This window comes from Simochromis diagramma, unplaced genomic scaffold (genome assembly GCF_900408965.1).
Source record: "Simochromis diagramma unplaced genomic scaffold, fSimDia1.1 OVJJ01000553.1, whole genome shotgun sequence".
NCBI classification, from domain to species: Eukaryota; Metazoa; Chordata; class Actinopteri; order Cichliformes; family Cichlidae; genus Simochromis; species Simochromis diagramma.
In genome coordinates this window covers 3,431,245-3,444,869 of record NW_024387095.1, presented here as the reverse complement: position 1 = coordinate 3,444,869, position 13,625 = coordinate 3,431,245, and the positions used below count along the sequence as shown (strand labels likewise).

The 13,625-nt window shown below is 42.1% G+C and overlaps 1 protein-coding gene and 1 long non-coding RNA gene across 5 annotated transcripts; one reads left to right on the top strand and one right to left on the bottom strand.

The window, feature by feature from the left end:
• Positions 1-260: 260 nt before the first annotated feature.
• Positions 261-8,780, top strand: LOC120742906 (leukocyte elastase inhibitor-like). 4 transcript variants are annotated; one of them, XM_040046418.1, is made up of 7 exons: positions 261-409; positions 1,868-2,051; positions 2,603-2,740; positions 2,824-2,941; positions 3,043-3,185; positions 3,319-3,486; positions 8,044-8,780. In XM_040046418.1, the coding sequence occupies exons 1-7, from the start codon at positions 276-278 to the stop codon at positions 8,452-8,454; spliced, it is 1,296 nt and encodes a 431-aa protein (XP_039902352.1). In that variant the 5' UTR covers positions 261-275; the 3' UTR covers positions 8,455-8,780. The 4 variants fall into 4 exon arrangements, with proteins under 4 accessions (XP_039902352.1, XP_039902355.1, XP_039902354.1 ...); XM_040046421.1 differs by lacking the exon at positions 8,044-8,780 and adding an exon at positions 3,656-3,901; XM_040046420.1 differs by lacking the exon at positions 261-409 and adding an exon at positions 1,408-1,491.
• LOC120742911 lies at positions 8,507-13,110 on the bottom strand. Its single transcript, XR_005697989.1, has 2 exons — positions 12,894-13,110; positions 8,507-9,824 (listed from the first exon to the last, which is right to left on the bottom strand). It is a non-coding gene; the product is annotated as an uncharacterized LOC120742911 (long non-coding RNA).
• Between the last annotated feature and the right edge of the window lie 515 nt (positions 13,111-13,625).

The window sequence follows — 13,625 nt, the reverse complement described above, 5'->3', positions numbered from 1 at the left end:
ATTAACACAACTGAAAATACACTTCTGTGTATTTTTGGGAAAACCCATTTCCTCCCCTGTGCATCACTAACTCTGAGGATGAAACCACTTGTTATTCGACCCTCATCATCAGTTATTTTCAGTTTGCGAACAACGTTCATCCTCAGGATGTTGGTCATTCCCCGTGATGTAGTTGCTGTCTACAACAGCAACTACACCAGGAGTAAACAAGACTGGGGCAACAGAATTAGCCACCCATATAGGATGTTTCCACACAGTGGAATTCAACACTGGATATGGCTTCTCATCCACTAAAGAATCAAGAGGCTGTTTTTGCTGCTTTAGACAAACAAAAGCACAAGCTAGTCATTTTAACTCGATCAGAGCTGGGAAAACTCCAAAAGCTGCTGAATGTTCTTGAGCCATGCAGGTAAATAAAACAATTTTTAACTTATTGTTACTGTTTCTTCAAAACATCTGTAGTTGACAGTTATTGTGTAGAATAATAACTGCTTTCTTGAACTGTCTACTACGGGTTTGTGACCGAGCTTTTGGAGGTGAGAGACATGTCTCATGTTCAGTGGTTTTACCTGCTTTCTGCCACCTGCATCACACCATGGAGGTCTCCAATGATGACTAAAGTTTAAGACTGCCTTTACGAAGGACCTATCCCAACATGTAGCTACACTCAACCGTCAGCGGCTCAAGATAGCTACTGTGCTTGACCCACGCTTTAAGGATTTAAAGTGTCTTGCAAGGGGAAAGCGAGAAGAGGTTTGGAGCAGCCTAGAGGCCCTGCTGCAGGAACAGTATAAAAATGCCACCACAAAGGAGCCAGCAAAGACAAAGAGCCTCCTCCTCTCTTCATTGTCTTCAGATTCTGATTCTGATCAGGAAGCCCTGTGTAACAGGGCCCTGAGTTTGTACAGAGCAGAATCCACCAACAGTGAGACAGACTGCCGGCTGCAGTGGTGGTCCTGTCGAGCAGGGACACACCCACAGCTGTCTGTCCTGGCCCGCAAGTATCTCATTAGTCCTGCCATTTCTGTCTAATGTGAGAGACTTTTCTCACTTGCAGGTCACATAGTAACAAAAAAGAGCGCTGTCTTGAGCTTTGAAAATGTAAACAGGCTCGTTGTGTAAGTAACTGAAAGAGACAGACGGTAAATAAGCATGGAGGTATTGTGAGTCCAATGGGTTTGTTATTTTTTGCACTAAAATGTTTGATGATCACACTGTTTTATCCTAATGTACAAATTAATTTTTGCTAAGGTTTTATTATTTAATGACAGCCAATGTGAAAACAGCTCCGGTTGTTAAAATAAATGCAAAGCTTGATTTTCTTTATTCTTCCCGCAGTAGCGATGTTACTTCCGGAAAGTTTCTGTTTTAAGTGCACTCATAGATCGATCATAGACTCACAGATCAATAAGCAGCATCAGTCTCGTTTAGGTTGCAGTGTCTCCACAGTGTACGCATCCGCCTATCATAGCGAAAGATCCCCGGCTCGAGGTAAGACATATTCCCTTGGATTTGCGTCAGAAATGAAATTTACAAAATAATAATAATAATAATAATAATAAAAAGCTAAAATTTAAAAATAATACTTAAAAAAAAATCTATCAAGTCGAACAAGCGAAGCTACCCGATGTGGCGATCACTTCTGAACAGAAGTAGCTTGGAGTCTCGTATAAGTGAGCAGTCACTGCTGACAAACGGGCTACACTGTGTGCGGAGTCTTAGCTTCAGTGGGTGGGGCAGCTCCGGCAGTGGCGTCTGTTTGTGTGCGCGATCCTAAAAAAATCACTTTTTCTCGATGCTTTAATATAAAGTCTTCTGTTGTGTTTCCGGTATGTAATGTTTTAGCAGTTTAAACGGTTGTTTGCAGGAAAACACCATCAGCCATGTCCGCCGTCAGCAACTCAAACACAGTCTTTGCCTTGGAGCTGTTCCGCACTCTGAGCCAGGCAAACTCTGTCGGGAACATCTTTGTCTCTCCTCTGAGCATCAGCTCAGCCCTGGCCATGGTCTACCTGGGAGCTAAAGGAGACACTGCAGCTCAGATGGCTCAGGTCAGCTCACTGTCACTTGTTCCCTGCACCAGCTGTCAGTTGATCGGCGAGCATGATTGTGCAACTTCAAGCCCTCGTTACAGTTTAAAAGCAGTCAGATGTGGCTGTCTGTGTTTTTCTATACAGAAGAAATAATTTTATTTTGTTGTTTTGATTTGTGTTTATATATATATATATGAACTTTTTTGCTACAAGAGTGCTGGCTGGCTGAATAGTAAACTAACTAATAAACTAATAATTCTTGTCCTCGGTAGATTTATAAATAAATAAATTTTGGGGTTTCATTTAACATCTTTGAAAAGCTTAATTTTCTTGTATCCAAAACACTGAACCCCAAGATGTTTCCAGTGGGACGTCAGAAATTTGTGTCTACCATATGAGGATGGAGTGTGTTATATAAATGGCATGAAAGTCCATAAAACCCACAAACAGTATAGTTACTGAGAGCATGATGCTGACAGTCAGTTAATGGTTATTATTAAACATGATGCTGAAATGGCAGACAGGCTCAGTGTCACATCCTTTCAGTCTTTGTCTTCAATGCCACACAGGCCCTCTCATTCAGCTCAGGTGAAGGCGTCCATGCAGACTTCCAGAAACTGAACGCTGACATCAACTCACCGTCTGCATCCTACATCCTGAAACTAGCCAACCGTCTTTATGGAGAAAACACTGCCCACTTCCTCCAAGTGAGTGTCCACATCAATGATTCTCTTCATAAAGTTCTTCATTACAAAGACTGGATTAATAAACAGATGTCTGCTCTCTGCAGGACTTCCTTGACGCCACACAGAAGTACTACCAGGCAGACCTGAAGACTGTGGACTTCATCGGAGCTCCAGAGGCGTGCAGAGCAGAGATCAACAGCTGGGTCGAGCAGCAGACAGAAAGTGAGAATGTGCATCTTCCACAGCCTGAACAGCAGGGAATCATTTTAGCATCCTCTGTGGATTATAATGAAATATTGTTGTGTTTCTGTATTTCCTTTCAGATAAGATAAAAGACCTTCTGAAGCCAGAAACAGTCGAAACAGATACTAGACTGGTTCTGGTCAATGCTGTCTACTTCAAGGGCAACTGGAAGAATCCTTTTAAAGAGGCAAACACCAAAGAGATGCCCTTTAAAATCAAACAGGTAGAAATTTAACTGAAGGTTACAAAATCTGGACATAAAGTCTGAATACAGGAAACTGTAAAATGTTTAAGGTAAACACCATCAGAAGCTTTATGGTAACATGATCTGGTCGCCTGGATTTCCTGTGTGTCAGAATGAGACCGTACCAGTCCAGATGATGTACCAGGAGAAGAAGCTTCCCTACAACTACATTGCTGACCATGATTTGCAGATCCTGGAGCTGCCCTATGTGGGTGAGGAGCTCAGCATGTTCATTCTGCTGCCTAAGGAGTCCTCAGACGGCTCAGACCCTCTGCTGAAGGTACACAGCCTAGAAACAAGTTCCTGTAAAGAAAAGACACAAAAACTCTTCTGCTTCACTTCAGTTTACTTAAATTTGATCATTTAACAGACTGCTTCTGATTTCATGTATAAAATTAATTTAAATATGAGCAAAAGAAATATGACAAAATGTATTAACTGTATTCCAGCTGGAGAAGGAGCTAACACAGGAGAGGCTGAATGAATGGACCGACAGGGAAAAACATGAGCACCCGTTCAGAGGTTGTCCTTCACCTGCCAAAGTTCAAGCTGGAGGAAGACTACGAGCTGAATGAACCTCTGACTAAACTGGGTATGAAGGACGTGTTCTGTGCAGGAAGGGCTGACCTGTCTGGCATGAACGGTGAAGGGGGGCTCTTCCTGTCTACGGTGGCCCACAAGGCCTTTGTGGAGGTGAACGAGGAGGGCACAGAGGCTGCTGCAGCCACAGGTGTTGTGTACATGATTCGTTGTGGTGGATGGACCCAATACTTCACAGCAGATCACCCCTTCCTCTTCTTCATCAGACACAACGAGACCAAGTCCATCCTGTTCTTTGGCAGATTCTCATCTCCTCAGTAGACAGAAGCAGCAGAGGAAGATGATGTTGCAATTCAAATAAATACATCTATGAAATAAAGTAAATGGAGTTTTGTGTTGTGATGTTTTGCTATTTATAAAACTGTATTTTTCTCTGGAACATTTTATTACTTAATCAGACACACACGTGTCTCTTTTATTAAAAACAAAATGTTCTTTTACAAAATAGATGGTACTTGTATAAAATCACAAGTTCCACCAGCTTTAGAGAACATAGATACTGTGTCCTCCAGACTAAAGAGGAAACTCCAACTTATTATCAAGAGTCTGCAGCTCTGATGGTATGATGGTGCATCTATGAACTGGCAGTATGCTCTGGAAGGGCCCCAGCAATACTGAAAGGTATATATAGGGGTTAGAGCAACACATTTTTCAGTGAAGCCCTTGTTTGTTACAGTATACTAAACTGTAGCTATTACAACAGCAATGAAAAGTGAGCAGCTAGAATCCAAGATCGGATAAAAATCTAGTAGCTTCTCTCATCACTGGCAGCTTTTTGAGACATGTTGTCATGATGTTCAAAAAGAGGTTTTTTTTGCTTAAATTCGATTTTTTTCAGTTTGTGCATCTGACATGATACATGATTTTCTGTGTTTGACTGAGAATAACACATGGAAAATCATTGCAGTCTGTTTTTATATACATTTTACATAGTCTCTCAACATTTTTTGAAATTGGGGTTGTACATTAAACACAGAGCGTCACAGACTTTACTGATATCTGATTAATTGAACTGCTTCTGCTCTTCAGTATCAACATTTCTCAAATTATGCTGAGGCCTGTAGAGCTATAGCACACATCACAGATATTAATGACATCATTAGTAACCTGTTCAGTCCAGATGATGTACCAGAAGAAGAAGAAGCCCTACAACTACAATCCATGACCAAGGTATGAAGATCCTGGAGCTGCCCCATGTGGGTGACCAGCTCACCATGTTCATTCTACCCAGTATCCCCCAGCGTCTAGATCAAGGGCGTAGATTTGGCATGGACGGAAGGGACATGTTCCCACCAATATTCAGCGATTATTGAATTGTCCCCACCAATAATTTGATCTATTCGAGTAAAGAAAATCAAACCCGATAGAAAGAAAAAAAACGATCTGTCAACGTCTCATTCACCCAGCGGTGCAGAAAGAGTTAAATTACGTTCTCTACTGGAGTCCTATATCATGTGACAAATATGGCCAATGTGATTGGCTGTGCCTTTCAGGGAACTCTGTTTAGTTTTAGCAGAGGAAAGCCTGCGCTGCGAGGAGGATGGCAGCAAAAAGGAAGAACCTGGATATAAGTATTTTTCAAAGAAACCTGCAAGTCACATAAAGCCAAATTAACTCATAAAATGTGTCCGTCATAATAACGTTACAGACTATGCTAGGCTTTGGCCCACATCAGTCTAAAATTGTATGTAACCACGAATAACGTGTTTTGGAAACTAACTGCACAACAGGCAGCACTGTTAGTTATCTCAGAGTAGCATTTCTAATTTTGATTGAAACTGTCAGAGAAAACGGCAGCTTTGAGCAAGCCAGGATGGAGTTCACCACTGGCAGAGGTGAACTCCAGCTCGCCGTCCTCTTTAGCACCGATGGTCTTCAGTCCAGCCTGCAGGATAGAGCGCAGCTTGTCGTAGGGTGGTTTGGCTGTGTAGCCCAGAGATTTCACCTCCTCCATGAACCGCTGTATCTCATCTGCAACACAATGAGAAGCCCGTTCATCAGAGCCCTCACACCTTGCTCGTTTGAAACCATCAGGTCATCCATGTTAGTTCTTTTTATCAAACACTTCATAAACAAAGACGTAACTTAAACACAAGCTTTCCCCCCACACTGTTGTCACCATAGTGTGTTGCATTCAGATGTCAACGTCAGGCTAAATGTTGTGTGGTGGGACTTTCTTCAGACTTGGCACACAAATACACACACACACAGACACGCACACAGATGGAGCAGTAAACAACAGTTTGCTCGTGCTCAGCACAGCAGAAGGACGGAGGTGCGACGTCTCCTCTGTCTGAACCGACACGCTGCCTTCCTGTCAAAGCACCAACATTAAAAGGCAACTTTTAGCACAGTCGGGCAACAATGTTGCCATTTACTGCCGCAGCTTGTGGCCTGTACTTCTATCCCAGTGAGAGGTCAGGTGGTCACTGCTCAAATTCAGGAGTTACATCATGTTAGAAACACATGAGAGCAGCCAGGAACGGACGAAATGAATCAATTCACACTTTACTAATCATGCTGCTGTAACACACAAACCTTATCAAAGAACACTAACAGTACTGATCATAGCTGATAACACAACTCCAAGGCAACTTAAACTCCTTAAACACTGTTAAAATAATGGAAAGGTAAAATGTTCGACTAATCATGAACTTGATATGATTTGAGGCTCACACAGTTTCAGACTGTGGGATTATACAGGGCATTGTGGTTTTCACAACCAGATCAAAACATTAGTATTCATGATGTGACAAGTGTAAAAGAAGTCTACAGTATATGAGTAATACGGTGAGGCACATCAGTGTGAAACAGCTCAGCGCTGGTCCATCGTAGCCACAGAGCCGCCGGTGTGAGTCTGTCTCACCTGGTTTGTCTTGAGAGGAGAAACACTTGGCCATGAACTCTGTTATGTTTTCTTGACTCCTGGAGGCGAAAACGTTACACAACTTTCTTTAATACATATCAATCTGTGTGAACTGTACAACACAAAACAAAAACTGTAAAAAATAAAACTTGTTGTAGAATTGTATAAATGGCAAAGTGTAGCTGACTGTGGAGCACCCAGGCTGGGTACTGAGTTTCACATACCGGATCTTGGCGTCTCTGACGTACAGCGGGTCCTGCAACTTGTCCTCCCAGGGCAGCCGACCACACAGCCACTGAACTATGCAGTAGGACAGGATCTCCAGGTCGCTGCGCCTGGACGCGGCTGTTAGCAAACATGGCGTACGTAGCAACATTAGCAATATGAGACACTTATGTACATAATAGCATTCAGGTTATTTCCATGTTGTATGAGATGAGGAACATCAATCAGTATCAGTCTTGTTCTTTGGCATACTTTAGCTGGAGCAACAACGCTGTGGCTGAACACACAGTAGACTCAGTACTACGACTGTGGCCCCAAAGGTAAGTCAGTCCAGCACACTGCCGTGTTAAAGTGCTCTGACTGTACAGCAAAACAAACATGGGTACTGTTTCAGTCTCTGGGTGAATGTGGGGCCGTGTCACACTCTTCTCTACACTCTATGGTGTGTGTGGCCGTTTCCCCCAACTGAATCCCAGTTTAAATGGGGAGGAAACAGCCCAGCTGTTCCAAACTGTCCTCACTAAAATGGTTTGAAATCTGTTCACATTGATTTTCCTGTTCATGGTTAAAAACATCAGATCCTACAGACTCTTTCAGATTACCACTCTGGTTTTGTACACCATGTTGGGCGTCATGACTACTCGCGTACGTTTGCACCTACATGCTCCTTTGTGGCAGTCGATGCTTGTGAACTCGATGGTACCATCGTGACATTTCTTGGGGTCTTCCTTGTACTCCTTGGGCAGACCGTCAGGTGCGTACCTATAGGCCAGTCCACAATCTACCAAGTAAACCTACAGTTGACAAACACAAAGATTCAGGCATGCACACACATACACACAGTACTTTATACTAATCCATGTTTTACCAGTGTTCACTGACTGTACACAGACATGGGTCAGGATGAAGGAGAGCAGGAGAACACACAATTTCAATTCTAATTCCAGTCCTCAGATGGCTCAGACCCTCTGCTGAAGGTACACAGCCTAGAAACAAGTTCCTGTAAAGAAAAGACACAAAAACTCTTCTGCTTCACTTCAGTTTACTTAAATTTGATCATTTAACAGACCGCTTCTGATTTCGTGTATAAAATGAATTTAAATATAAGCAAAAGAAATATGACAAAATGTATTAACTGTATTCCAGCTGGAGAAGGAGCTAACACAGGAGAGGCTGAATGAATGGACCGACAGGAAAAACATGAGCACCCATTCAGAGGTTGTCCTTCACCTGCCAAAGTTCAAGCTGGAGGAAGACTACGAGCTGAATGATCCTCTGGCTAAACTGGGTATGAAGAACGTGTTCTGTGCAGGAAGGGCTGACCTGTCTGGCATGAACGGTGAAGGGAGGCTCTTCCTGTCTACGGTGGCCCACAAGGCCTTTGTGGAGGTGAACGAGGAGGGCACAGAGGCCGCTGCAGCCACAGGTGCTATGATCATCGCTTGTTGTTATATACCGGACACACACTTCACAGCAGATCACCCCTTCCTCTTCTTCATCAGACACAATAAGACCAAGTCCCTCCTGTTCTTTGGCCGATTCTCATCTCCTCAGTAGACAGAAGCAGCAGTTATTACAGCAGCATATTTGTCAGAGAAGGCCTTTTATGTTACACCATGATGACGCTAAACTGCATACTGCAGGTATTACAGCCACAATGAAAAATGAGCAGTAACAATATCACAAAAAACATCTAGCAGCTGCTTTTTTCACATGTTTACAGAATTGTTAAAAGACGAGGGAATGCTACACAGTGGCAAACGCTCTGTACCAACTTTTTTGAGACAGTCATGATGCTCGTTACTCAAAATTATCAGTTTTTCTCAGTTTACACATCTGATGTGTTTTCTGTGTTTTGCTGAGAATAAAATGTGGGAAAATCATTGCAGACTGTTTTTTTTTTTTTTTTACATTTTACATAGTCTGTCAACATTTTTTTAAAATTGGGGTTATACATCAAACACAGAGCATCACAGACTTTACTGATATCTGATTAACTCCACTGCTTATGCTGTTCAGTATCAACATTTCTCAAATGGTGCTCAGGCCTGCAGGGCTGTAGCACACACTACAGATATACATGACATCATTAGTCACCTGTCCAGTCCAGATTATGTAGATGAAGGAGAAGCCCTGCAAATACAATCCATGAAAATGATGGAGAGCACAGATTTAAACCATGCGGCACAAAGGCCGATGGTTCAGAGAAGGCAGGCAAGAAGATGATTGGACTGCAGTAATGACAGTAACAAGTGACAGTGACAGCCAAGACTGAATACATGGATCTTTGGGATTCTTTGGGATTCAGACAGCCAAGCAGGTGAGGCAGACAACATTTAATGGACAGTGAGCAAAGAAAGATGTGCAGCATTTAATCATTAACATGCACAGAAACTCCACATGTGGCTACACAAAGCAAAACCTGTATAGACTTATGAAGTTACACTTTGCAGAAAATCAGCAGGAGAGATTACACAATGGATTTTAATATAAAAGGCTCAATATGGTGGATTGAATGAACTTCCATACAATGACTCATGTGGATATATCATCCTCAGAACCGAGTACAAAAGAATCTTTCCATTGAACTTTTTTTTGTCACCCACCCAAACACATCAGATATCAATGGGAAGCCCAGGGTGGCTTCTATTTAGTAGATCAGGACATAGTAAGATATCTCAAATGAGTCAAAAGACAGACTAAAAACAAATGTCCATTGCACAGGAAATAAATGAATAAGCTGGTTCTCAGGAGGATATGAAAGCAATGCTAAATGTACCTCCCTATCAGGAAACAGTGACACAGTAGTGTGCAAGGATGATGCAAACATATGAATCCTGCCTGTCGCTGAAGCAGTGTCGTGGTTATGAAAGAGCCTCGGGCATCTAGGTCCAGCAAATAAGTCCCTGAGCCCCCTCAGCAGAAATCTGAAATTGCACAACACACATTGACATAATTTTGAAATGAAAAACCTAAAAACCCGAATGCTGATAAACTATTTCAGTGGCAATCATGATAACCACCATGACTGAGGAGGTGGGTGTGATACAAATTTCTTTATTTTATTATGATCAAATGTTTTTGCAATTTCACTTTAGTAATAGTAATATCACTTTTTGTGTCATGTAGTTATATACATATATGATAGCATCACATATGTGTTTTATGCTTTATTACACAAACACAGTTAGGTCATTGTGAGTAAGTTAGAGACATCCAGGCGTTGTGGGGATTAGACAGATAGTGGAACTCCTTCTCCTTTACTCATGGAAGGAGGAGGCTTCAGGAGGTTAATCTTTAGGTGACGGTTAAGTAATAAAAAAGGTCATAACTCTCTCAGGGAGGATAAGCTAAAGGTATAGGCCCATGTGATGTGGCAATGTGTAAGTGTTGTGGAATGTCTTTGTCTGTATGTTTTGTCACTTTGCATACAAGGCACGCACAAGGCAGTACCCATCTTCAGACGGGCGCTGCCTTGTGCGCTGCCTTTGGCGTTTAACCAGGAGTGCTCTCTCTGCTGCAGCATATTATTAAACCAAATCAAAAGAACGTCTTGATGCACGCTCAATCATCCAGGTAAGTAAATCCCAAAAAATTGATTCTGTTCATCTGAACGTAGCGTTTTCAGTGGGAGAAACATTTCATCACTCTTTCAAGTGACTTCCTCAGTCTCAGCTGACTGCAGGTTTCCCCAATCTTATAAACAGTACATTAGCATAATGACTGAAACTAGCACCACTGAATGAACAATGGCCTGGGAGGTCAGTTTCTAGATCATTAGTATGAAAATTCTCATGAACATTGATCAAAAACCACTGATCAAAGCTCATTGATCAAGGACCGCTGATCAATGGCCATGAGTACCATTCACAGACAGTTGGGGAATGGCTGCAAAGGGAAGAACGCTGGTTTAAGCGTGGAGTCAAGGAGACCATTTGGGTGAAAAGGGAAATACCATCTCTGAATCGAGGAGGGGGCCTAAGGGTACATCTTTCACCATCTTACAATGCTGTGATTGCAGCCATTCCCTTTTTGTTACTGTTCGTCTGATTTTAGGTCCGCTCCATAAACACACCAGCGTACCCCATCGTGACACGAGGTTCTAAACACTATCAATCACGGCCATACTGATGAGGGTTAACTCAATGATCCAGCATTGACTGAAGCTCAGGTGCAGCTACCTCCAGCACCGGAACACTTCTGGGTTGAGAGGTCGCTTCGACGACACAAACAAAAACAGCGCACATGGACACAACGGGCAGGTAGGCCACGGAAGACTGCCGGCCCCTGACGGTTCCTCCCAATCATGCCCCTGGAAGTCTCACTGTAGTTTCCCACATGAGAGTTGAAGTCTCTCAGTAAGACAATGCAGTCATTTCACTAAATGCTTCTATATTAACGTGAAGCTGCCACAACCTGAGTGGGTTGAAAGGAAGCTTGTGGAATGACCAGGCTGAAAATGCGAGCTCGTTAACATACTGGCCTATTGATGCCAGTATTGAGCTGACTTGTGTTGAGTGCGGGTTTGCTAGAAAAATATTGCAGTCATATTTAAGTTGATCACTAATTGGTGCTAAAAGAGTGACTGACCATTGCATTTGCTTTGGGTAAACCGAGCATGGAAATACCTGAAACACCAAGGCCACATAAAGCAAGTTCACAAGAATACACAACTCTGAGAATTTCCAAACTTTTTTTTTCTCTAAAAAATCACATCTTAGGGATGACAGTGTTGACATTCATTTAAAACAAATATGCTCTCAATTAAAACACATAATTATATAGCATTGCCAACACACAGGCTCAATGTTTGAATGAATGCAGAGAGTATATAAAGGAAAATGGAAACAGCCTATAACATGCATTGTGTTTGGCAAGTGATGTACATGTGTATATATCAGTGGCTGTCAATAAAGTTTCTCTCTCTCAGACTGCGTTCAAGTCCAGAAAATGGCAAACGCCTCTGTGTTTATTCCCCCGTAATTATCCTCAGTGCAGTCTAGATAATACACTGGAAAACTTTCCAATGAGTCAAGCAGGAAGGACTATGCATTCCAAATGAGCAACAAGGAGCCGCTGTTATTTTTATGTTCCTCAGGCTGTAGACAGCAACATACAGCACACCACTTTAACATTCTGATAGAAGCTTTATACATACAGCCTTGACATGAGAAGAATCAGCTGCAGATGAAGGAGAGACAGAACTGGTAATCAGTTTGTATATGATAATAGATCCATGTGCACTGAGAGAGGTAAAGGTGCAGCAATATCAGGAGAGGAATTTTGATACAGAGAGCAGGGCATCTCAACAAAATGGAAATTATGATTTTGGTCTTATGATCAATTTCAGTGGGCACTGCACTAAATAGTTGACTCCTCATGGGAGACACAAATATGTAAAAAAAAAAAAAAAAAAGTAAAGTCGTTTTTTGCCGTTGAAAGAAACGGACTCACATTAATTACCTCAAACTGGCAATAAAGTATTTGCTGGAACTAAGACATGATAAAATATGGACATGGATACAGAGGTCTGAAATGAAAAGCCAGTGCACTGCAATGTCCTTAAACCTGCATTCTTTTTAATGGGCAGCAGTTAGCATTACTTATGGTTGCAAAAAGTTTCACTTCTACAGAATACTGTGAGGCCAAAAAGATTCCACAGAGAGGCCGGGCCCTCTCACAAGCTCTCTATCGCCATCTGCTGACACTCTAAAACCTCCATCACTCCTACACTGTATGCAGCTGTGTGTGCCGCTGTTCTTTCATGGAAAGGAGAACTTTTGGCTGTTTTACAGTTATTGAATGATTTTAGTTATTTTTAATATATGACACTTTCATCTGTTAACAGTTAAAGTTGAAAGTTTTAAGAATAACCATCACTTCAATATGCTTCCAATCAGCAATGAAGAAAAAAATTATTTTAGTGATGTTCTTTGTTTGTGTTTGTTTTTTTGTTTTTAGATTTAACATATTCATTGCTCGAAAAACAAACTCACCCTGAAGATCAAGAATGCCCATCATGAAGAAGAAGAAAGCTGGATACCAGAATCAGGAAAGCCTTGAAGGATGTTAGCCGGCTAACAGAGGTACAAGAGGGCATCATGAGATACAGGTCCTGGATGATGTAACAGACGAAGAAACAGTAACACCAGTTAGCAATGAGGAAACATTTCCGGCCAGAACACAGGAGTATTTTATAGAGGAATGTACGTATGTGCATATGTTGTACAAGCAATATGTGAGTTTTTCCTTTTTGGGGTTAAGAGGGTTGGTTTAAAATGCACACACTGCATTGGTGCACGGTCGTGGGGCGTGACTCATGGGTGTGTATTGGGCAATAAATGTTGTTGCACTCACCTGTTCAGCGCACCTGCTGTTTGATGAGCAGAGAGGTAAGGTGAGCATGGGGTAAAACATTCTGTTGACCGCAACTGAATGTGCAGTGTGTTTGATTCTGCGGGTGGATATTGCAATTTGGCATAATAATTGGTGTGAAACGAGAGTGCCAGTCTTCTTTCTTTGTGGAGTCTGTGCATTTGTTTTATATTGGGTCCCATGTAGGGGAGACCGGGGATAGTTGTAACATTTTTGACATTTCTGTCTGTAAATTGGAGCTCGTTTAAGGTAGTGGATTCAAAATGTAATGCAAAGTATTTACATGTGTCGGCTATTAAATAGTGCAGCTATTTTCTCTGCAGCACAATTACCCATTGCATGGTATGGCCTCA

Bases quoted from the DNA above. Each gene is read 5' to 3' on its own strand.
- LOC120742906 (XM_040046418.1), top strand. From the start codon at position 276: ATGGCTTCTCATCCACTAAAGAATCAAGAGGCTGTTTTTGCTGCTTTA. The intron at 410-1,867 runs GTAAATAAAACA...GGTTGTTTGCAG, and splicing joins AATGTTCTTGAGCCATGCAG to GAAAACACCATCAGCCATGT. The intron at 3,186-3,318 runs GTAGAAATTTAA...CCTGTGTGTCAG, and splicing joins TGCCCTTTAAAATCAAACAG to AATGAGACCGTACCAGTCCA.